This window comes from Dendrobium catenatum, unplaced genomic scaffold (genome assembly GCF_001605985.2).
Source record: "Dendrobium catenatum unplaced genomic scaffold, ASM160598v2 fragScaff_scaffold_1159, whole genome shotgun sequence".
NCBI classification, from domain to species: domain Eukaryota; kingdom Viridiplantae; phylum Streptophyta; class Magnoliopsida; order Asparagales; family Orchidaceae; genus Dendrobium; species Dendrobium catenatum.
The window spans coordinates 76,609-101,609 of NW_021319621.1; the positions used below are offsets into that span (position 1 = coordinate 76,609).

Below are 25,001 nucleotides of genomic sequence, written 5' to 3' on the forward strand. Positions count from 1 at the left end.
TTTGATGTTATTTTAATTGTCCTTCTAGTCTATTTTGTAACCACATGCCAAAATAAAACGACAACTCATAAATCCTATAATCTAATCTTGTGAAACATTAATTTTAGAATTGACAAGCTTAATAAAATTTATGAAATTCCTGCAATTCCTTTTTTTGTTTCACATCATTATGGGAGTGCAAAACATAGGTGGAAATCACCAACTTGAAATTTTTTATCATTATTTTTTATGGCTGGGTTGCATTTTGATTCTTTTGAACTTATTCTTGGTTTTCTTGATGGAACTTTCACATGTGATTGGGAATTTAATTTAGAGATTTTTTTGTTCTTGAGGGATCAAACAGAAGAAAACGTCTATGATGCCGTACAATTTGCCATTAAAAAACATGGAAACATAAATCATAAACTATTGTCATCTTTACTGCTACTTCTTTATACTGTAGCTTCATAAAGCACATTGCCGTTTTCTTCTGAGTTGGCTTCAGTCCTCATTAAACTGTTATATAGCTTGTCTGAACGAAATTCTACAAAGTGATGCTTCAGTTTTCCAAGTACTGTTCAGCTAAGATAAGACGTCTTCCAACTTTGATATGCTCGAGTTTGAAATCCGCATGCATAATATTTTTGCTATCATCAATAATTTAACTTTTTAGAGTTTTAGAATTTCTATGGGTTTAAAATCCACGTCATGTTAGGAAACCACAGAAGTTAGATTTATGTATATTCCTTGAGTGCTCATCTAGTCATCCCCCACTATAAAGTGCATAATGTTCTATTATCACGCTAAGAATAAGTTCATAAGGATCATCCCTGCTCCTTAATGGAGACTGATTGGCTTAGAGTCACGTCTATTAGGAAATTTAGTAGTGAAAATGAAAAAGCAGATGTTGTATTTTTTGTCGCTATTTAGATTTGCTCGCTCAGAATCTGATAGGTTAAGAAAACAATTTTCCTGGGCAATTGCGTAGTCAGGATCCAGGTGTAGTGGGAGCAGAAATCTAATAAAGGCATACATAAATTTTGATGACTGAATTGTAATAAAATTCTTGAGTTTAAACTAAAGCAAAAAGGGGGAATACACATGTTACTTAGAGGATTGTTAAAGAAGTTCACAATGCATGTACAATAAAAGACTTCATTCTAATTATATACCTAAAGTACAAAGTAAAATATATTTATTTACTAAAAGCAATACACAGGCTATGACAAAAATAAGATTAGTAACTTATTGGAAGCTTTAAATTTATCTCTAGTTATTGATGAAATTCTTTTAGAAAATAAAAAGTGGCCGTTCACTTGTCAACTAAGCTGGAAAAAAATGTAATTCTAAAAACTTACTAAGCCATGGTACAATTTTTTGATTTTGATGTAGAGAAAGAGAATGGTGGGGGGGGGGGGGGGGGGGGGGGGGAATTGGGGGCAAAATTATTTGAGTTGATGTTTGGACTTCCCTTTTGATGAGCTGCTGATTTCTCTTCTAAATTCAGCTCATTATTGTGTATTTAATGCCAAATTAGATTCATTCCCCCCTCCTTTTATTCCCTTCTCTGAGACCCTACGATTTCCCCCTCCTGGGTCCTTTTCCCGTGTTTGATTCCTCCCCCTTGTGGTTGCCTGCCCCTTTGGCTGTGTGTTCCGTTCCCTTTGGCTGCCTGTTCCTTCCCCCTTGGCTGCATTTTCCAGTTTTCTGTGTGGCTGTTTGGGTGCTGTTTTGGACTGACTGCTGGCCTTTCATTTCCCCTGATTTAATGAGTTTAATTGGAGGAAATTTGGGCTGTTTGGCTGCCCCATTTCTCCTATATATATTTGATGTTTTGTAATGGAAAAAAGGATGATATGTGAGGTATTTTTGGAGATGAAAACCTGAGCTTGTTCCACTTCTTCTCTCTTCTTCTAGGAAAGCTTGCGAGCCTGTCCTCTCTTTCGTCTCCGCTTCTTACCTCTTGCTTCTCTCCGCTAGTTCGACGCCATTTGTATCTTTCTTCTCGACAGATGAAAAGCAGCTTTAGTTGTTTTATGTTTGTTTTTATGTCATAAGTTTGTAAGTGTCAATGTTATTCTATAAAAGGTGTATTTTCTGATTCGGTGTGTATCTTATTATGTTCTTAGGAAGTCTTTTATTTTTCTTGCAAAAATTAAAGTTTTTCTAATTTTTTTGCTTGCATCAGATTGCATGCATCTGATAGGAAACACTTGAAGATTTCAAGTAAAACCTATCAATTTCGGAAAAAAAAAACAACGGTAAACTCTTCCAAACTCCAATGAAAATCAGAAAAATAATAATTTTATTGCAAGACTCAAATTGAACGAAAGAAAATAACAAGTTACAATTGATCCTTTATTCGAGAGGAGGATTTATCTCTCCCAAAACTCTAGACGCCGCTAGAGCCCAAAAGAAATCTAAGAGATCTCAAATTTCAGCCAAATTCAAGATGTCATAACCCCAGGAAAACAAATTATTTAATGCATACAATCCAAAAGGAAATCTTAAAACAATCCTTACATTCAAATTTCCCTCCTAACTCCCTTAAAAATCCTTCCTGAACAGCTCCGTGGGACCCGGCCGTGCCCTTGACGCGTATAGGAAAGGTGTAAGAGTCCGCTTGTTTTGCTCGTAAGCTGGTCCTGTATGGACTGGCTGGACCGGTCTAACAATACACCTCTCCTAAAAACTCACATTGTCCGCAAGGTGGAAAGACATCCCCCCGCCCCCTCAATTCTCTCATCATCACAAATGGTAAGAACCTGAAGAGTTCGGTCCTTACACCTGTGCCCTGGAGTATACCTCTCATCACATCTGAGATAGAGCCTCTTCGCCCTCTTCTCCTATAATTCCGTTTCTGTGATCTTCTTGAAATTGTTCACAGGTCTTCCTCCTGCAGTCTTTTCCTTTGAAGTCCCCTGAAGAGTATTCGATGTTGGCTCCTTGGATGCCAATATCATGGTGGTCATCCTGTATGAGCCTACCGAGCCGCTGCTTCTCATTCCTATCTCCAGGTGCCTCTGATCCTCTGCCAACTGAGCTAGCTCCATAGCCTCTCCTAAGCCACAAGACCTCATCACTCTAACCGCTTCTCGGATCTTTAGTTTCAGTCCTTTCATGAAGTTCTCCTTTAATATTGTCTCAAAAAGGCGGTCCAATCGGCTAGTAAGGTACTCGAACCTTTTCCAGTACTTTATCACTGAACCATCCTGTGTCAAGGCGAAGAACTGCTCGTAGAAGTCTCCTCCCCTGTCGGTTCGAAAACGTTCTACCAAACAATCCTCCAACTCCCTCCAACTCCATATGGGTCGTTGCATGTCTCTCCATTGGTACCAAGTCAAAGCCTTCCCTTCCAAACATAGGCCCGCTGTCGTCAGTCTCTCATCCTCCGTCAACTCATTGACGACAAAATATCTTTCAACCTTGTAAATCCACTCGTGTGCATCATCTCCCTCAAAGATTGACATCTTTAGTTTCCTCACCCTCTGATCTTCTACATTCCCTCTATCTCCTCCATAATTTTCCATCCCCCATGGGTTGGTTCTCCCCAAGTGTCCCAGTCATCTCTTTAACGCTCATACCCAAACTTTTCATCAACTTCCCACCTTCTCCTTTCAAATTTAACACCCCTTGGATCATAATAAACCTCTTTCCTTTCAAATTCAGCCCCCTTCGGTCATAATTTTTTCTTTGCCTTTCAAAATACGCCCCTTTCCTCTCAAATTCAGCACCCCTTCATTCTTTCCCTACCTCCTCACGCCTCTCCCCATACCCTCTACCTGGATCTTCCCTAGAAATAGGCTCTAGGGAAGGTATTCTCTCTTCTCTCTTTCGAGTCTCCACCTCCTGATCTTCCCTTTGACTTATTGGTTTAGAGTTTTCTCCACTTTCTTGCTTGTCGGTGACTTCCGTCACCTCCGACGATTTTTTTTTTATTTGGCCCTTGAGCACTTTCTTCAACATCTCCCCCAGGATGGAAAACTTTGAATCGATCTTAGCATGAATGACTAAAATTTCTTTCTTTAGATCTGAAACATGAGTTTGTAAATTTGAAATTTCATATTTCATTTGTCCGATCTCCCCTTCGAGGCATTTCTCCAACGCATTCACTTTCCTGGACATCATCGATACCCGGATTTTTGTTGAACTAAAAATCTGAATCTCATTTCCCAAAAACAGCAAGCCCCTCTTCCTCTGGCCCAAAAACAACTGCTGGAATTCACAAAAACAGCCCCCAAAAGGTCCCAAAATTTGCTATGATACCACTTTGATAGGAAACACTTGAAGATTTCAAGTAAATCCTATCATTTTTGGAAAAGAAACAGCGAGAAACTCTTCTAAACTCCAATGAAAATCAGAAAAATAATAATCTTATTGCATGACTCAAATAGAACGAAAGAAAATAACAAGATACAATTGATCCTCCATTCGAGAGGAGGATCTATTTCTCCCAAATCTCTAGACACCGCTAGAGACCAAAAGAAACGTAAGAGATCTCAAATTTTAGCCAAATTCAAGATGCCATAACCCTGGGAAAACAAACTATTTAATGCATACAATCCAAAAGGAAATATCTAAATAGTCCCTACATTCAAATTTCCCTCCTAACTCACTCAAAAATCCTTCCTAAAAAGATCCATTGGACCCGGGCGTGCGTTCGAAGCATACAGGAAAGGCGGAAGAGTCCGTCTGTTTCGCCCGTAAGTCGGTCCCTTATGGACCGGTTGGACTGGTTTAACAACATCCCCTCATGTTAATGTGGCTCTGCCATTGGCAAGCTCTCTACTATAAGCTTGTTGAACCTGCAAATTGAACGATATTAAGAATTGATCCTGAAGATGAATGCCCCTTGTAGGTTACCTGTCAAATAAGGTAGCATGCAGCTTGATTTGCTTTTCACTGCTGATATGGCCTTTCTGTACTTAACTGTAGAATTCTATTACATAATTTTATGCATACTTATTGACCTAATGACCTTAATACTGCTTCTTGTCAAGCGATGACTCTTGCATTCTATTCTTTATTTTATTTATATGATAGATGGGTTAGTTTACAATGTACGCATGAACAACAAAAAATGAGTAGAAAAGAAAATGGATAATTAAGTGAACTGCACCATGCTTGCTAATTTATGTTTCTAATGATAGCGTGTTTTGTGAAGGTTAAAGAATTTCATCCCGATGTGTACAAAGGAGCAAGTAATTCAGATGAAATTATTCTTCGAGTAATAGGTGCATATGAGGTAATCCTTTATATTTATTTGGGTACACTTTTCTAAGAGTAATTTAAGAATAGTTCCTCTTGTCATTCAATAAGTATTAAAACAAAATTTAGCATCTTCTCTTTCAGTATATGTTCATTTTGTACTTGATTTTCAACAGCATTAGGTAAATGCTTCAGTCTTGTTTTAAAAGAAAAAAAAAGGTATATGCTGCCAAAGTAATGGAATGAAACCTGGGATCATGGACCGTAAGATCCTGTCCTTCGAGATTCATATTTCTACATTTTTATTTTTGCACCTTACCTGGCATCTGATTTATACCATGTAGAGATTAAATTTCCATTTTGAACTTGTTGAAAACATTGAAGTAGGAAATGATACATAAATAAATGAATCACCATTTTTCTTAGCATATCTACAAGCTGTGTAATTTTATAAATAAATCATCTTATCTTACGTATTTGGCATAAGCAAAAAATGTTAAGTATTCACCTCTCTCAAGCTCTCGCTTCTTTTATGGCCACATTTAGCTATATGTCAGATTTAGCTATACCTTTTTGAACAAATTTGATCTTGTTAGTTGGCTAGCATAGCTCATGCATGCAAAGAGAAATGTATATCCTTCATGCATGCAATATTTCATTGGGCAATGCTTCTCACTCTAACCATGTCAATGCCAACACATTTGGCATAAACACTGTTCATGCATCCGTGCTATATACACCATGTCCAATGAATGGACGTCCCCAGTCAAACTGGAATTGAACCTGGCTGATTCGGAAGAAGCTTTTCTTTGTTGCAAGATTTAGCTTTTGTGGTCATAGATTCTTTGAATCAGTAATTGTTGGAATCAATTTAAATTATCAAATGAAGCCATTCATTTAATCTTTAAGGCGTTCATCTTTAACAGAGAAGATATGAAATACTTATTGAACTTCACAAATACCTCTTTGTCTTCCAACTAATGGGATTTGAACCAACTACCTTTCATTTAGAACACCTTGGTTATGATAGCGGAGTTAGCAAATTTTTACTAACTAGTTACTGCAAGAGCTTCAGCAGTTCGCAATCATTTAAATTTTAACATATTGACTTCAAGCTCCAACTGCGTCCCTTTGACATGTACCTTCAGTGGGGATATGATTATCCTCAGAAAGATACTTATCTTTCTTTCCGTCACCTATGTTTAAAATGTGAAACATTGTCACTATACAATTGTCTAAGTACCCATTCTTCTTAAGAAAACATTTCTCTCGAGGATGTTCTTTTTACTCATAATATTTTATTAGTTTATTACTGTTAATCATTTTTTCTTTTTACTCATAAGTATTACTTAATTGAGGAATGCTTTATCTCATAAAATATCATGTAAGCATTTTAGATCAAATATTGTATGCTTTAATGTTCTCAAAAAAAGCTTCTGAATAGTTTGAAAATTCATTGGGCGTGCAGATATTGTTGAAGCATTTCCAGTTTGAATCTGTAGAGAGGTAATTCAATTAATTTATGAAGTATTAGTGTGTATGATCATTTTATTAACTCTATCATCTTCTTGATTTTATTCTAAAAATATAAAACAGGATTTAGTTTAAAAGTTTTTATCTCGGTTTATATGAATAATTGCTTTAATGGCTCTTCTGTGCTAAATAATAAAGCAGTGAACCTAAAATCCATAGATGAAACTGGAAGAGCAAATTGATATTCATCTTGAAGGCATGTGTACTTCAATATCAGTTTACGAAAGTGTTAATGGTTACATATAGCTTTGAAAACCATTGTTCCAATTTCTATTTTTTATTTGATCTTTCTTTTCATTGATATATTCACCAACCGATTACTTATTTCATTATATTCTTCAGAATTTAAATACAAACTAATGAGTCTTGAAATGTTCTTATTTATGAGTTTTTGGAGGTTGGAACACGAATGTTTAATTTTAATACAATTTGATTTTGTTTGAAATCTCACAATTAAAGTGAGAAAAACAGGGTTAGAGTTCCCTGCTTTTTTGATGAATTTTTTAAGTTGATTTTCAGACGTAGAAGGGAGAAACCACTTTTAATTTCTGAAAGTAGAGTCATAAAATTCTGCATCATTAGATGCTAAAATTGCTTTTTTATTTAATGCAACTTTTCTCCTTTACAGTGTTATCTAATCTTGCCACTAACGAGTTCCCACTTTCGTATCATAGCTATCTAAGAACAAACTTGTTGCATCTCGCTTTACTATGTTGCCATTTAACAGTATTGTTACACATTTCTGTAGGTCTTCAGACCCATTTGAAGAACCAGAATCTGAGGCTTTTGATATCTTTGTTAACGAGCTCCTATGCATCGGAAAAGGTAAGATTTGTTTCTTTATCCCTATTTTAGTTTTTAATCATGCATTGTTAGAGTCAAAGAACGACTATCTTGACAATATTGGGGTGATCACATTTAAGTTTTTGGGGGATATTGTAACTTAATGGGAATTATTATAACACCCCAAGATCAAATTTTGGAAGAACTCCCAATTTAAATTCTTAATTAATCAATCAAAGTTTCTATGAATTTATCAATATAAATCAATTTAACGGATGTAAGTAAAAATTATATACATCAAAATATAAAATTATATTCACCCCTCAAATTTAATATAATAGCCAAGAGTTTAATCAGTACATTCATTAGTCTATCTTTTAGCTTTTGACTATAAAATAATTTAATTAAAAAAAAAATAGAAACAAAATAAACCTAAATTTATGATCGTTCCTCACTTCACTAGATCCTAAACCCTTTTATAAAAATATGTAAAATTATAGAGTGAGCTAACAACTCAGTAGATTATCAAAACTTATAATTAAAATCAATGCAAGCCACTAGAAATAATATGCATGTAATTATTTAGTCAATATAAGTTTGAACATATAACTGTAAGATATGTGACAATCAATGCGATTAGTTTCATATCATATAAACAGTAAAGTCAGTGTAAGCAATACAATTCATAATAAGTGATCAGTAATCAAGTAAACAGTGATCAGTAAGTTCTGTAATTCCTATACCCAACTGTTACAAAATAATTTATATAGTATATTATTACATTAGTACAACTATCATAATCATATGACTATTCTACAATGTTATACTATGCATGTATGTCATGTAAATTATGTGATTCATATATGTCAAATGTATTTGTATCAATTTACCAGTCTTATCAGATACTTGTATCAATCATAATCTATTTCTTATGCAAATCATGTTATGTCAATTTTTTTTTCTCAATCACGTCATGTCAAATATGTAATTTATCACATATATATTCCTGTCATATGCATATGCAAGCACTGTAAGCAAGATTAAACATACAACAATTGTGTTGTTTTTCTTATGTCAGACCCAACTCTACAGGAGTCAATATTCAATCATATCAGTTTTATTTTTAGGAATCAATCATATCACAAATCATTTAGGTCAAGTGGATTTCATATCATAAGTTGTCACTTTTTGCCTGTTGGCGTATCATATTATATCAATATCTCCTTATGCCTCCCTTTTTATATCATTTGGAATTACATTAAAAATCTTATTTTAGAAGAAAGCCCGTCGGCCCATCTTCTGTATAGGGTAATGTGTCTCTAGCCAATTTGAATTATTCAATTATTTCTGATAAGTCTTTCTTACATACACATATTTCAAAGCATATATAATATAGTAAACAAGTGATATTATGCTCTATGTTCAGTCTATTGCATTAGTCTAGTGTATATAAAATATGCATATGAATTATGACTAGTGACATTTATAATAAAAATTAATATACACAATTTCACATGTATATGGCCACAACAAATGAATTTTATTAAGTATGTATGTCATAGATTGATATTATAAGATATTGACAATTATTTATCCAATTTTCATATTTATCAAAATTTGTCAAATTAGGGTATTTTTCCCAAAATACAAAAATATCCGAAGAAAATTCAATATATTCCTGTTAATATGTGCAGAATAATTAAAACTATAACATATTAGAAGTTACATGGTGGAAGTTTATTAAAAATCAAGATATCTAAACTTTTATAAATTTTGATCAAATTAAAATTAAGAAAGCACAAAATAAGTAAAATTCCTAAAATCAAATATAGGGTAACGGTAGCCTAGTTCGAGATGAAAAAGATTTCCCAATTAGATTGATCGACAAAAACGGCTCTATGACTCCTAAACTTTGGGTTTCTCTCTCCTTCCCTCTTTTTTTTTCTTCTTATTTTTTATTTCTCATTCTCTGTTTTATGACAATTGAAAGAGAAAAGCCATTTGAGAAGTTTTGTAGTGGATTTAGAATTTTTAATAATAAAATAAGCTGAGGACATATTGGTAATCATGTCAGTTTTTTAGTTTTTAATATAAAATTCTTATAAATAATTTTATATCTTTATATCTTTAAATCCAGGGATCCAAAATTTTTAGAAAAAAAATATCCATAAAATAGCACAACATGCCTAGAAAGCTTTGGTGAAATCACTTTGCAAAACAGACGCCTATCGGTCCTAGAAATCCAACTTGTACCGACATGTGTCAATTTCTTAAGGTATTACAATTAAATAAGAAGCTTTTTTTTTTCATATCTTTACTGCCCATAAAATGAGGAAAAAATATTATAATTATAGCATATCAATATCTATGATATGACAATGATAGTTTGCAAATTGGACTTATAATAATTCTTAAAATATTACTTGATTTTTTTAGATCAGAACATGTCTATTAAAAATTATCTTCTTTAAGAATTTATTGTTCTAGAAATATTTTACTTCTCATGCTATTCTTCTGTTCATCTTGCCATCCTATGTTGTGGCTCAATATTCATCTGACACTTTGATGCCAGCTTGAAACTTCAGCGCCCATGAACTTTGCTAGCATTGCATGTTTACTAATAGTTATTTAATTTCGTTACATTCGTTTGAGAATATCTTCCTTATAGTTCATCATCAAACTTTTGTCAACTACACTGTAAAGGCCCATTCTCTTGTTAAGAACACTCAACTATTTTTATTTTGCACTTCTATTACCCAGTGCTAATATGGTTTCTTTTATACAGGCTGCTCGTATTCATGTGTAAAACGGGCACCCTATGCTTTCTCATTTACTCTCGAGAGTGGCACAGCACGAGTGGTATCTCAAGGTAATGCTTATCAACTTCACTTTATGGTCAGGCTAATTTTCATTAATTTCTTTTAGTTATATTCGGCAAAGTTTTCTTGCTATCTCTTGATGATCTTTTGTTGCAACTAAAGCTGATTTAGAATAGATAATGTTAAGAATTATTGGAAATATTTTGGGAAAAAAGCTTTGCATTTTAATTTAGGCAACTTAAAAAAATATCATACTGTCAGTGAATTAAATATTAAATATTTACAGTGTAAATAATTATTACGAAACAAAATTAAATAGGATGAAGAAAAGAAGCCCGAAAAAATTAGGTTGAATATCTTCCCTTAAAGGAGAGTGTCCTTTCCATGCAAACATTTAGTGCCACTATTACCAATTTTGCTTCTGGGACTAGTTCCTTGTTTCTATCGTAGTGTGTCAAGTTAGAAGATTTGTAAAACCCACCCTCATTTATCATCATAATACTAAGGCAAAAGATAAATTCGATGGACAAGACATAAATGATGTTTTGAATAAATAAGGGACATTGTTTTTGTATTTCTTAATTCTCAATCTCATGGGCTAAAAGGAATCAATATGAGTCGTCCGATGGAGCACTCCGAATTTACTCTAGATATTCTCCATATTTAAAAGGTATGCTACTATTAAAATTTATAAATAGACCCCATCTTCCCACATCAACGGTGTTTGGGTTGGAGGAGGCTTCAACTTTGGGCATGCCACTCTTAGATATGGTGCCCGCCGACTACTATACCTGCGATCATCGTCACCCGCCGACTACGGTCCCTGTGACCACCGTCGCCCGCCGCTACGGTCCCTTTGACCACCGTTGTCTGCAGACTACGGTGCCTCCAACCACCGTCGCTCGCCGATTACAATCCCTCTGACCTTTGTCATCAGACAATAATCCCCACAACTTCAATCGCCTGACTATGGTCCCTCCAACCTCTTACGGTCCTACCAACCAAATGAATAGGCCAATGTTATTTTGAAAACAACTTTCATGTCACTGGATTATTTCAACTCTAACCATATAATGTGATATATGGGATGTATATTTGCTACATTTTGCCAAGACCTATCCCGGAGGAAGTGCATTATTTGTAATCAACTACAAACACTAGTAGAACAATTTTAATTGGGCCAAACCTCGTGGTTGTTCCCCTTTTCATGATTTTTTACGTAAAATTTTGATATCTCTTATAACTCTTGCACCACTCTCTCTTGTTCGTGTGTGTACTGGATTTGCGTACAAAGCTAGGACGCTAAACCTTGTTTATCTCTACCGCCGCGAATGTTCTGGCATGCAACAATTTTAATGATCTCATCATATCGAAGATTAATGATGTAATGGAGTTTCTTGAACCAAGATCTTCAACTGATCCTTTGTAATCACACATGATAGGGGCACCATATTTTTAACTGGGGGTAGGGTTTTTATGGCAATGTAAACTTTGATTTTAGCCTACGATTAATCTCACTTTAAATTCTTAAATGGTTTAAGTGATGACATGAATATTGTGAAATTAACATCTTGGACTCATTAGCAGTTAAGTTCAACCCGATATCCACACAATATACTGCACATCATCATAGAGATGAGCTTGACATTGAACTACCATAATTTGTGCTCCATAGTTACTATACCAATCATCTTAGTTTTTGTCCATTGAGCCTATTGATAAAAAACCATGAGGTATGTATCCACCACCGGTGGTTTTCATATAAGCTTAAATTATCTCCTTCAATGTTTTAAGCACAAAGTTCCTTAATGGTCCATCTAATCTCTCTAGATCCTTTGTCAATAGTTGTACAAAAACTCATAGACATTTCACATTTGATATCATTGGTAATTAGCATATTATTTGGCATAATTAAAATACCTCCACATTTTAGCTTCTTTCACTAATCATAAATGAACAATCTACAAATAATATTACAAATGTGGGCTTCAAAAATTTCACATCTCGGCCTCTCTATATGATTCAAGGAGAGTTTTAACTGATTAAATTCTAGGATAAATTTTTAGAATGCAAATTGTTGTAAAGATGAGATACTACCCAAATGTTTTGCCCTCATTTGTGAGGACTTTAAGATATGAGTTAAGATTTCCCATAGATGCAAGCCTCTATGGTTAATTACCTCTTCTAATGCCTGGAGAGCATTTTTTGTTAAGGCTAGTCATTAGATAGTCTTAGTATCCAGTGTATAATAGTAACGAATTTAGATATTTAGAATCTGAAGTTTACCATCGTACACTTAAAAGCGAATGTTGGGGGGATGATGATGAACTCAATATATATATCATGATTATGTTATCCCAAGTGTCATGGTCCCTAGTCTATATATTTCGAGGAGATAGTCGACCCAATTTGACTAAAGGATCTTTGTCAATAACCATGGGTTGCTTCGTCTGAGGGTACCTTATAAACATGGAATGAATGTTTATTTAAGGGATAAATTCAAGTATGTCTTAGCTAACAGAGAGCTTTATGCCTTATCAAATATACCTTATGATTCATTATTCAAAGTTGTTAGCCATTAGGAGCATAAGAGCTCTGACTATGTTCATAATATAGCAGTGCCTATCTGTGACAAAATCACTGGGTAATAATCATTTACATATGGAGTCATTTTAGCCAAGCCACTGATTTTATGAAGCCATTTGGGCTAAACTGACAGTTATATGGCATGTGCCACCTCCTTAGGGCTGCAACGAACCAAGCGTTTGACGAGTTACTCGTTGCTCAGTTCGATTAAAGCTCGTTTGAGATCGTTTAAATAATTAAACAAATAAACTTGAACATCTTTTTTAAATACTTGATTCTTAAATAAATAAGCTTGAACAACAATGTGTTCTACTCATTTATGTTCATGAACAACATAATTTTAAGTTCTTGAACAAGTTCGACATTAAGCTTGATAAGATGCTTTCATTTTATTTCATACCTTCAATAGAATGAATTTATTCATGAATAAGAGATATTTGTTTAAAATGTTCATGAACAAATATAAGATGAATCATAGATCATTTATTCGTGAACCAACTCATTTGGTAGATTGAAAATACTAATTAGATATGTTCATGAATGTTCTCATTTGATAGCTCAATAATACTTGTTAGATATATTCGTGACAAAGCTTGTTTGATAGTTTAAAAAACTTTGTTTGATATGTTCACGAACATGATCGATGTAACTGTTTCTTAGAAGGTTCAATAAGGCTCGTTTGTTAAGTTAATAAACATCTAGAATTAGAGCTCGTTTATAGCTTTATAAGGCTCGTTTGTTTAATCTTCGATAAGCACGAAACAAACCGAACATGAATCAAACATGAACACCCATTAATTTAAATGAACAAAGCTTGAATACAAACAAAAAAGCTCGAATTGAGCTTGAACCAAACTTGAATCAACCAATAATAAACGAACTCAAACATGAACACGCACATACTTAACTCGACTTGGTTCATTTGTAGCCCTTGACCTCCTTATTAGCGAGAGGTTATTTGAGAATGAATCTTAGTGATATTTTTGATTGAACATTTGCTCTTCATCGCTCTCGCCAAATTGTTGCAGAGGGTAGATGAATTTTGCTTTAAGTATTAGATGATATATTTCACGTCAAATATTTTAATTTTGATAAATATTAAAATTTAAAATTTTGATAGATTTTAAGAATTAATTTCTGTTGATATTTTTTATAGCACAAGCATTATCAGAATGACATTCATGTCACTTGATATTTATATTTTTTTAAGGTTTGAAGGCATTTAAAAAGGTAAAATCTCCTCTGATTTAAATTTACTATCAATACGATCATCATTGAAGAGATATTGAAGTCACTTTAAAATGTTTGTAATTTTTGGCATGAGAATTCAATTTTTGAGAGTTAACCCCTTTGGTTGAGATCCTCATTTAATACGATCATCATCAGAGTGATATTAAAGTCACTTTAAATATATTTGTGTTCTGTAAGAGTTTGGAAGCTTTTAAAAGATAGAGTTTCTTTCAATTGAGATTTACTTTCAGTACAACCATTATCAGAGATTTAAATAATTCATATTTTTATTATTTGAATCATGTCAACTCTGTTCGATTGTTGTGAGAGGATCATGTTCGATATCAACTTTGTAAGTTATTACATGAGCGTTGTATCCAAGAGTTTGTATTTTTATGATGAATTTTATTTGAAGAGGCTTTGAAGGGCTAATGTCAACTTAAAATCACATTTATCACGATGGATTTTACGATCGTGCATTCACTTATTAATTAAAGTCATTTTAAAGAGGAGGATTGGGTTTGAAATTTAAATTTATGTTCAACGCGCACGGTATGTTCAGGGAAGGGTACTTGTAGGTTAGATGTGGCAAGTGAGGCAATGGATAAATAGAAGGGGGTGGAAGCTTGGATGGCCATTAGATGGTGTAGTGTTATGTGGGTTGGCCAATTGGAGGTGTAGAGTAGGCTAGAGTTCAAGGGGTTAGGAGGAAGTGAGGTTGAGAGTGGTCGAGAGGTGAGTGAAGACTGAACTTCTACATGTACAAAAGGCGAGGACTACGACTATATCTATAGGTGGTCGAATCTAGTTGTAATGGAGGGTGATCTTGTAGAGGTCTAGGGAGGTGAAGACAACGACGATGATAGTGGGGTTATATGAGCAACTGGTTCGCTTGCATATTGGTAGGCAACTGGGAGTTTATGCAACATTGAGAGCAAGAAGGGTGGCTAGTTGGATGTTGCAGGTGAGTGGAAAGGGGATCACGTGAGGGAGAAATTGAGTGATGAGGTTCAGCTTGGTCGGTGTTCGATCGAGTAGGAGTTTCCGTTTATGTGAGGGGAATAATGAGACTTACGAAGGTCTTGTCTTTTTTTTTAGGTTTGAATTGAAGAGCTATTTAGGGAGCTTTTGTTTCAATGAGAGAATGAGGGTTAAAAGTTTAGTTGGCTTGAGAAATCAGAGATTTGGAGCTAAAGTAGCAAAAGATATACTTTTTCTACCCCACGACAGCAGTTAAAACACCTACAATGTTCCGCATTTGTTATCGCCGTAAATGGCTTCTGCAGCGTTACTTAAACCGTTGTGTTAGACATTGTTTGTGACAGCGTTTTCTTTGGCAGCGGTTTTAACTGCTACAAATTTGCTACATTACAGCGGTTTGAAAACTGCTGAAAATAAACTGATCACATTGAAATTCATATTTAACATTTTAATAAAGTTATACGAGAGAAAAAAAAAAACGGACATGATGGGCTCGTTTAAACACCCCTACAAAGCCAAACTCTTCAGGATTTATATCGAAGGCAGAAACCATTTCTACGAAAATAAATTTATGAATGGTTGAAAAAGAAATTGAAAAACAGACAGAAATTTCACTTAATTATTATTTTTGTTTTATGTTAGATCTGTCTTTTCCAATTATAAAGCATTTGAAGTTTCTCCTCAAGCTTATGTTTGTTGTACATATTACGTTTCTTTTAGGCTTTGTTTGTTTGAGCGTTTTTTTGCCTTTTCTGTTTGAAAACGGAGGATTTTTTTTTGTGTTATTTGGTTCGTCAAATCACGTTCCCAATAACTTACATGGTTAATGAAAACTCATCTTCTTAAAGAAATTTTTTATTTCATTAGTTTTTTATTTATATAACTCTTTGTAACATTTTACGACCAATATAATATTTTTAACTAAAATCTTTTCGGGCTGCAAAAATTTCATGCCTCAGCCTCTTTATATTTCGGGAGAGTTTTAATGGGGTATATTTTGGTTCAAATTTTTATAAGGCAGATTAAATTGAAGATAGACACTAGCTAAAGATTTTTCTTAATTTGCGAGACTTTAAGATCTCAATTCATGTTTCTCATACAACGTTAACCCCTATGATTAATTTTCTCTCTAGGTGATATGATAACATTTTCAATTAAGGTTATCAATTGGTAGGCACTAAATACCAAAGCATATAGTATAACAAATTTAATAGTTGATTTGAAATTCATCACTATACACTTAAGTAGATGGCATGTAAATAATGATAAGCACGATCAAGATCCTATAGTTCAATCATCTCAGGTTATCGTGGCTCCCTTGTACTTAATCAGAGGAGGTAGTTGATTAAAATTGATCTAAAGGTCATTATTAAAGCTATGAGTGTTTCATTCTTATAGATCTAGATGTGTTTTGTTTAAGAGAATAAATTAAAATTGATCTTAGTTAATAGAAGGTTTTATGCCCAATCTAATTTTATCATATGATTCATTACTCATGAGTTTTAGCATTAAGGAACATACTTGAGTGGTGATCATAATTTAATGGTGCCTATTTATGGATAAATCACTCAATTTAGAGGGCCTCGATTATAATCATTACATGTAGTGTCATTTTGCAGCAAAATCACCAATTAGAAGATATGTGCCCACTTTTTTTACCAGCGGGAGATTATTTGAGAATAATCTAGTGAATCTTGACTAAACATTAATTTTGTGAGCTGATATTATTATTGAGTTAATTCCCTCTGATAAATGATTGCAAGGGTTTGATAGATTTGTTTTAAGTTATAGGAAGATTGTTTCACTTTAAATATTTTGAATTTTTTTACAAATGATAGATTTTAAAGATTATGGAATTTCAACCCAACAAAATGATAAATTTTGGAATTTGATGTTATTTTTTAAAATCATGTAGTCTATTCGTTGAGATTTTTTACCAAATAGTCATCATCTGAATACTAAAGTTTAAATCCTAAACTATCATCTACTTATCCTTTTTCTCAACCTATTTAGTTTCTTGAATACATAGAATATTTATCTTCCTATGATCATCATAAATCTTAATTTCATTAAATTTGTCTATAAAGAGTACTTATTATCTAAATTCCATCCAAAATTATACTTTTATGTACATCAGCTTCTTTATCCAATATCCATCTATAATGTGTGAAATCTTGCTTATATAAATACTGCACTTGGCCGTATATGTAGCGACTTAATGCACATTTCGCTATAATTCAATCATACAACACGTTTGCCTTCCGGGAACATTCTAGCATCAACAATAAATAAATTATAACATGTCATGGATGTTGGACAAGTTCATGATGATTGATAACTACTAACGCAACCCCCTATATTTTATTCATCTCGGATTTGGACCTAACAATTGTAGTCTTTTTTGAAGTTATCTTTAAATAGTTAAAATGAAAAAGTATCATGAGAGTTTTGCATAATAAGAGAATAGACTATGATGAATCAAGTTAGTATATGAAAAAAAAAAAAAAAAAAAAAAAAAAACAGAATACATCTAAACTTATTATAAAGATGATTTATAAAATTAAAATTAAGCTTGACAATATTGAATTGGATTCAATATTTAGGTCATAAAAAATTTTTATATCTAATTTGACTATGAAAAAAAACAAGAATGTTAAATAGATGTATCGTAAAATCAAGAAATAGAAATAAAGGAATGATTATTTATAAAAAATTTTAGAGTGATATATTCAAGAAATATTATTATAAAAATAGACTAATGTAGTTTAAGACCTCTGACAATTAGGGTTAAAAAATGAACCCATTATGTGAGATGATAAAATAAAGATATCAGGTTTAAAAGAAAATTAGATGGACTAAAGATTACATGGATAGAAGCTCAAAATGAACCGCCAAAAATCAGATTTAAAATTAATTAAGAACGAACAACACTTGGCTAGTGGTAAGATACACATTCATCCGTCTACCTACTGTGGGAATATCCATGGCAATTCTACTTTCTGTCCTCGCCATCAAAGCTTAACCAAATTTACTGGTTCCTATTTGCTAGCCATATTTGTATAACTTTCCGCCATCTAGTGAAACTTTTATAAGGGTTCCTACTCGCCCACTATTATTAAAACAGGCTTTCACAGTACTCCTATCTGCCTGCTCCGGTATTAGTCTTTCCATACAATGATATAGACCAAGCTTCACCTCCAGATTTGAAGATTTCTTCTCTGAATATTGAAATTGAGTATTGAGATAATATGCATTATGCTGCTGCATGTAGATAACGGTGTAACTGCACCTCCCACCGAGCATCAATGATATCCCAAGTTGTGTCCTCTATCCTCTTCTGGATTAGTCATATACTGATCCATAAGACCCCGTGCACCTCTGTTATGTATAGTGGAGGAAGAGCCCTTTCTACTCTCGCTCCCAAAATAAGAGCTATGTTCGACCCTATCATCAAATTGCTCCTGTTGCAAGTGTTTTGCCGTGGTACTTTTCTTTATATAAGCAATAATTTCCTCCTTCACCTTTTCCGGCACATTTGCACACAGTGCTACGTTTTTATGCAAGCATGATAAGTGTTCCTTCATGCGGGTAACACCTCCCTTCACCACTTTTTCGCAAAAATTGTATTTCAAATAAACATAGCTCTTCTCTCCGCCGCCTATGTCAACTTGTACACTATATTTCCAAGAAGGGTCCCTCCGCAATGACGCAGACGCCTTTTCCTTGCCTCTAACCATGATCCCTAATTCCTTGTACTAACAATATGACATATTTTTTAACAATTATTTGTACTACCAATAATAAAAAAAACATGAATACAAAAATATACCAGTCTGCCGGGGGTCCAAGGGGGCGCTGCCCCCTGGCGGGGTTCGACCTTGTTTATTGTATATGCTCAATACCGAGCGTACCGAGCATGTATTGTATATGCTCAATACCGAGCGTACCGAGCATGTATCGCTCAGTACCGAGCATGTACAAAATTATATTATAAGAGTATCGCTCAATACCGAGCATACTGAGCATGTATCGCTCAGTACCGAGCATGTACCGAGCATATATTGCTCAGTATCGAGCATGTACCGCTCAGTACCGAGCGGTACTGGTTCGGTACCGAGCATGTACAGCTTGATACCGAGCATGTACCGCTCAGTACCGAGCATGTACCGCTCAGTACCGAGCATGTACTGCTCAGTACCGAGCGGTACAGGTTCGGTACCGAGCATGTACTGAGCAGTACCGAGCTTGTACTGAGCGGACGAATGAAAGAAAGCCGAATCAAGAGTTATTCAAGCTTTCCTTACTGCACGTCAAAGTCAAGGCCACAACACCGTGTACCTGCTCTTCCGACCTAACCGATGCCTGAACGTTTCCTGCACTCACAACTTCGGCTTCGTTTCTTTCCCCGCATCGCCTCCTTCCAACTTCATCTCCTACACTCACGGCTTCGTCTCCTTCCCTCACAGCTTCGTCTATTTTCCTCACGGCTTCGCCTCTAGTTCGCCTTTCAATTCTCACAGGAAGCCCTAATCCTATACGCGAATACACAACTCAATGCGGACGCCTCGTCCGCTTTTTTAATGGTTGATTTTAAGTAGGTAAGACCATTTGGATGAGGCGTACGCCTCACCCATAATTGCGCAATTGAGGCGCGCCTCACACAGGGTGAGGCGTACGCCTCAATCAGTGTCCAAATTGCGTGCGCCTCGAGGCGCTTTTGGACAGAATTGCGCAGAGGCGCGCCTCTTATTGCGCAATTTTAAACAAAGGTGTCCATCATAAGTAATTTCAATGTTTCAGACAACATTTAAGTCCATTTTGTCATCCAATATTCTTTGGTTAACATAGCACAATGTTGTGTCCGTAGTATGTTGTTTTTTATTACGGTCGCTTGATTTGTGTCTGAGGGATCCCTCATGAGTATTTTCGATGTCTTGGACACAATGACAAAGGTTATTTTGTAGTCAAAGAACAATTGTGTGATTTTGTACAACGTCGCATCTGTTGGCCGTTGTTTCAATCACATTTGCTCAAGTTACATGCAAGCATTTCTTCTTGGATAAATTTGATGTTCTAGACAAGTCGATGCACTTTGTTTCACGAACATAAAATATTTGAGTAATTTCGTGTGACGTCACGCTCTCCCATGATTATGCTTGTCGTTGCTTGATCATGTCGCATATGAATGATTCTTCTTGGATAAATTTGGCGCTCTGGACATGCCGATGCATTCTATTTCACAAACATATGACATATGAGTGATTTCGTGTGACATCAATGCATTTTGAGCTCATTATGCATTACATGACATCAATCAATCATTCTTCTCATCATACTCGATTGACTGCAAAACATATATAGAGGTCAACAATAAAATAATGTGATATTTTTCATATTTGAATAACTTAAAAAGAAATTACCACTAGCATAACTAGCTACAAAAAAAGAGACTTAAGAAAATAGTATTAATCATAATTAATAACATGAATTGTAATGATCGCATGCTTATTTAATCTGTGCTCTTTTTTAAATCACAAACTTTCTCAATAAAATTAATCTCTCAACCAAAAGGCAGATCATTGGAGCAAAATAATATACTCAAAATATTACTATGCAATCATATTTAAGGAATTTACATGGTTAATGAAAACTCATCTTCTTAAAGAAATTTTTTATTTCATTAGTTTTTTATGTTATATAACTCTTTGTAAACATTTTACGACCAATATAATATTTTAACTAAATCTTTTCGGGCTGCAAAAATTTCATGCCTCAGCCTCTTTATATTTCGGGAGAGTTTTAATGGGGTATATTTTGGTTCAAATTTTTATAAGGCAGATTAAATTGAAGATAAGACACTAGCTAAAGATTTTTCTCTTAATTTGCGAGGACTTTAAGATCTCAATTCATGTTTCTCATACACATAAGCCCCTATGATTAATTTTCTCTCTAGGTGATATGATAACATTTTCAATTAAGGTTAGTCAATTGGTAGGCACTAAATACCAAGCATATAGTAGTAACAAATTTAATAGTTGATTTGAAATTCATCACTATACACTTAAGTAGATGGCATGTAAATAATGATAAGCACGATCAAGATCCTATAGTTCAATCATCTCAGGTTATCGTGGTCCCTTGTACTTAATCAGAGGAGGTAGTTGATTAAAATTGATCTAAAGGTCATTATTAAAGCTATGAGTTGTTTCATTCTTATAGATCTAAGATGTGTTTTTGTTTAAGAGAATAAATTAAAATTGATCTTAGTTAATAGAAGGTTTTATGCCCAATCTAATTTTATCATATGATTCATTACTCATGAGTTTTAGCCATTAAGGAACATACTTGAGTGGTGATCATAATTTAATGGTGCCTATTTATGGATAAATCACTCAATTAGAGGGCCTCGATTATAATCATTTACATGTAGTGTCATTTTGCAGCAAAATCACCAATTAGAAGATATGTGCCACTTTTTTACCAGCGGGAGATTATTTGAGAATAATCTTAGTGATATTCTTGACTAAACATTAATTTTTTGTGAGCTGATATTATTATTGAGTTAATTGCCCTCGATAAATGATTGCAAGGGTTTGATAGATTTGTTTTAAGTTATAGGAGATTGTTTCACTTTAAATATTTTGAATTTTTTTACAAATGATAGATTTTAAAGATTATTGGAATTTCAACCCAACAAAATGATAAATTTTTGGAATTTGATGTTATTTTTTAAAATCATGTAGTCTTATTCGATTGAGATTTTTTACCAAATAGTCATCATCTGAATACTAAAGTTTAAATCCTAAACTATCAATCTACTTATCCTTTTTCTCAACCTATTTAGTTTCTTGAATACATAGAATATTTATCTTCCTATGATCATCATAAATCTTAATTTCATTAATTTGTCTATAAGAGTACTTATATTCTAAATTCCATCCAAATTATACTTTTATGTACTAGCTTCTTTATCCATATCCATCTATAATGTGTGAAATCTTGCTTATATAATACTGCACTTGGGCGCCAGTGTAGCGACTTATGCACACTTTTCGCTATATTCAAGTCATACAACACGTTGCCTTCCGGGAACATTCTAGCATCAACATAATAAATTATACATGTCATGGATGTTGGACAAGTTTCATGATGATTGATAACTACTAACGCAACCCCCTATTTTATTCATCTCGGATTTTGGACCTAACAATTGTAGTCTTTTTTGAAGTTATGCTTAAATAGTTAAAATGAAAAAGTATCATGAGAGTTTTGCATAATAAGAGGATAGACTATGATGAATCAAGTTAGTATATGAAAAAAAAAAAAAAACAGATATCATGTAAACTTAATTATTAAAGATGATGTTATAAAATTAAAATTAAGCTGACAATATTGAATGGATTCAAATATTAGGTCATAAAAAAATTTTATATCTAATTTGACTATGAAAAAAACAAGAATGTTAAATAGATGTATCGTAAAATCAAGAAATAGAAATAAAGGAATGATTATGTTATAAAAAATTTTAGAGTGATATATTCAAGAAAATATTATTAAAAATAGACTAATGTAGTTTAGACCTCTAGACAATTAAGGGTTAAAAAATGAACCCATTATGTGAGTTGATAAAATAAAGATATCAGGTTTAAAAGAAAATTAGATGGACTAAAGATTACATGGATAGAAGCTCAAAATGAACCGCAAAAATCAGATTTAAAATTAATTAAGATACGAACAACACTGGCTAGTGGTAAGCTACATATTCATCCGTCTACCTACTGTGGGGAATATCCATGGCAATTCTTACTTTTCTGTCCTCGCCATCAAAGCTTAACCAAATTTACTGGTTCCTATTGCTAGCCATATTTGTATAACTTTTCCCCATGCTAGTGAAACTTTATTAAGGGTTCCTACTCGCATCCACTATTATTAAAACAGGCTTTCACAGTACTTTTTCTACCCCACGACAGCAGTTAAAACACCTACAATGTTCCGCATTTGTTATCACCGTAAATGGCTTCTGCAGCGTTACTTAAACCGTTGTGTTAGACATTGTTTGTGACAGCGTTTTCTTTGGCAGCGGTTTTAACTGCTACAAATTTGCTACATTACAGCGGTTTGAAAACTGCTGAAAATAAACTGATCACATTGAAATTCATATTTAACATTTTAATAAAGTTATACGAGAGAAAAAAAAAACGGACATGATGGGCTCGTTTAAACACCCCTACAAAGCCAAACTCTTCAGGATTTATATCGAAGGCAGACACCATTTCTACGAAAATAAATTTATGAATGGTTGAAAAAGAAATTGAAAAACAGACAGAAATTTCACTTAATTATTATTTTTGTTTTATGTTAGATCTGTCTTTTCCAATTATAAAGCATTTGAAGTTTCTCCTCAAGCTTATGTTTGTTGTACATATTACGTTTCTTTTAGGCTTTGTTTGTTTGAGCGTTTTTTTGCCTTTTCTGTTTGAAAACGGAGGATTTTTTTTTGTGTTATTTGGTTCGTCAAATCACGTTCCCAATAACTCTTTTTTTTTTTTCATTTTTCTACAGTTTTGAGAAAACATTTATATATGCTTCTCCGTTAGAGAACTCCATTTTCTGAACTAATGTTTTTTAAAATTGTCTTTCATAAAAGCACCAAAAAAACAAACGAAGCCTTAGTGTAACCATGGAATAGCTTAGCTTTGCCGCGGTATCATTCATCTAGAAAACCTACTGTATATGTTTAGATATTTCAATGTGCGGCCCACTTCAATCTTCGTTTGGGCAACTTTCTTACTGCTTTCTAAAGCAACTTTCTAGCACAAAAATTTTGAGTTTAAAAAACTTTTGTAATAAAAAGTCAATTTAGAAAGCAATAAAAAAGTTCTGATAAATAAACCCTTAGGCTTCATTTGGGAAAACATTTCCTCTTGTTTTCTAAAATGGCTTTCTAGTACAAAAATTTCTTGCATTTTAATTTTTTGAACTATAAAGCCGTTTTAAAAAGCCGTACAAAAGCTGTCCCAAACGAAGCCTTAATCTAATGTTTTGGCAAAGTGGTCTCATGTTCGAAATCTTGCATCTGTATCTGTTTGTGATTAAAAGCATAAAAAGCGGTTCCATCCTCTACCATATTAAGCAGAAACTTATGCAGGTCATGTTGATGATTACCAAGTTCAGCTCGCTGTTGGACAATGCCCCAGAAAATGTATCCATTATGTCACCTCTTCCCAGAGAGTAATTTTGCAGGATGTGCTACAAAGGTGGATCTTCTTACTTTGAATCATTTTCTGTCATTCCTCTCCTGTTCATTCTCTCTTTTTGTCTGTAGGGTGTTGAATAATCCTTTCGATTTGGGTGAAGCTGCCTTCCTCGAATCACTCATTTCGAAGGCTATTTTGAAGAACAGAAGGTATCAAAAGCCAAAGAGGAAACCAAAGAGTGATGCACAGTATGTGGATTGGTCTTGAAGCTGTTTAAGTTTTTTTTAAGCTTTTAATGAAAAGCCTGAGGTTGCAGATTTTGTTAGCGAAATTAACTAGCCATTCCTCACATCCTTGGCCTCACCTAATGATTTTATATTGTATGGTTATGATAGATATCATGAAATTTGATATGGTCCTTTGACTTTCATCTCATCCCACATGAATTTTGAAGGCTAAACCACTCGGGCTTTGTTTTGGACGGTTTTCTTACTGCTTCTTAAAGTGGCTTTCTAGTTAAAAAATTTATATTTTTGTACTGAAAAGTTACTTTAAGAAGTAGGAAGAAAGCCGTCCCAAATGAAGCCTCAATTTCAATAAGAAGAAAGCCGTCCCAAATGAAGCCTCAATTTCAGTAAGAAATTTTAGAAAAGCATTTGAAGGGTTAGTTGAAACGGTTCACTTT

At 33.8% G+C, this 25,001-nt stretch overlaps 1 protein-coding gene across 1 annotated transcript in view; it reads left to right on the forward strand.

Annotated features, from left to right (window-relative positions):
* Positions 1 to 24,751, forward strand: part of LOC110101052 (chaperone protein dnaJ C76, chloroplastic) — a 32,666-nt gene extending 7,915 nt beyond the window's left edge. The window contains exons 2-7 of the mRNA XM_020828815.2: positions 5,144 to 5,224; positions 6,656 to 6,693; positions 7,469 to 7,545; positions 10,289 to 10,372; positions 24,268 to 24,376; positions 24,445 to 24,751. Coding sequence (XP_020684474.1) covers positions 5,144 to 5,224; positions 6,656 to 6,693; positions 7,469 to 7,545; positions 10,289 to 10,372; positions 24,268 to 24,376; positions 24,445 to 24,583 — 528 coding nt within the window. The 3' untranslated portion in view covers positions 24,584 to 24,751. The remainder of the gene's footprint in view (positions 1 to 5,143; positions 5,225 to 6,655; positions 6,694 to 7,468; positions 7,546 to 10,288; positions 10,373 to 24,267; positions 24,377 to 24,444) is intronic.
* Positions 24,752 to 25,001: the final 250 nt, after the last annotated feature.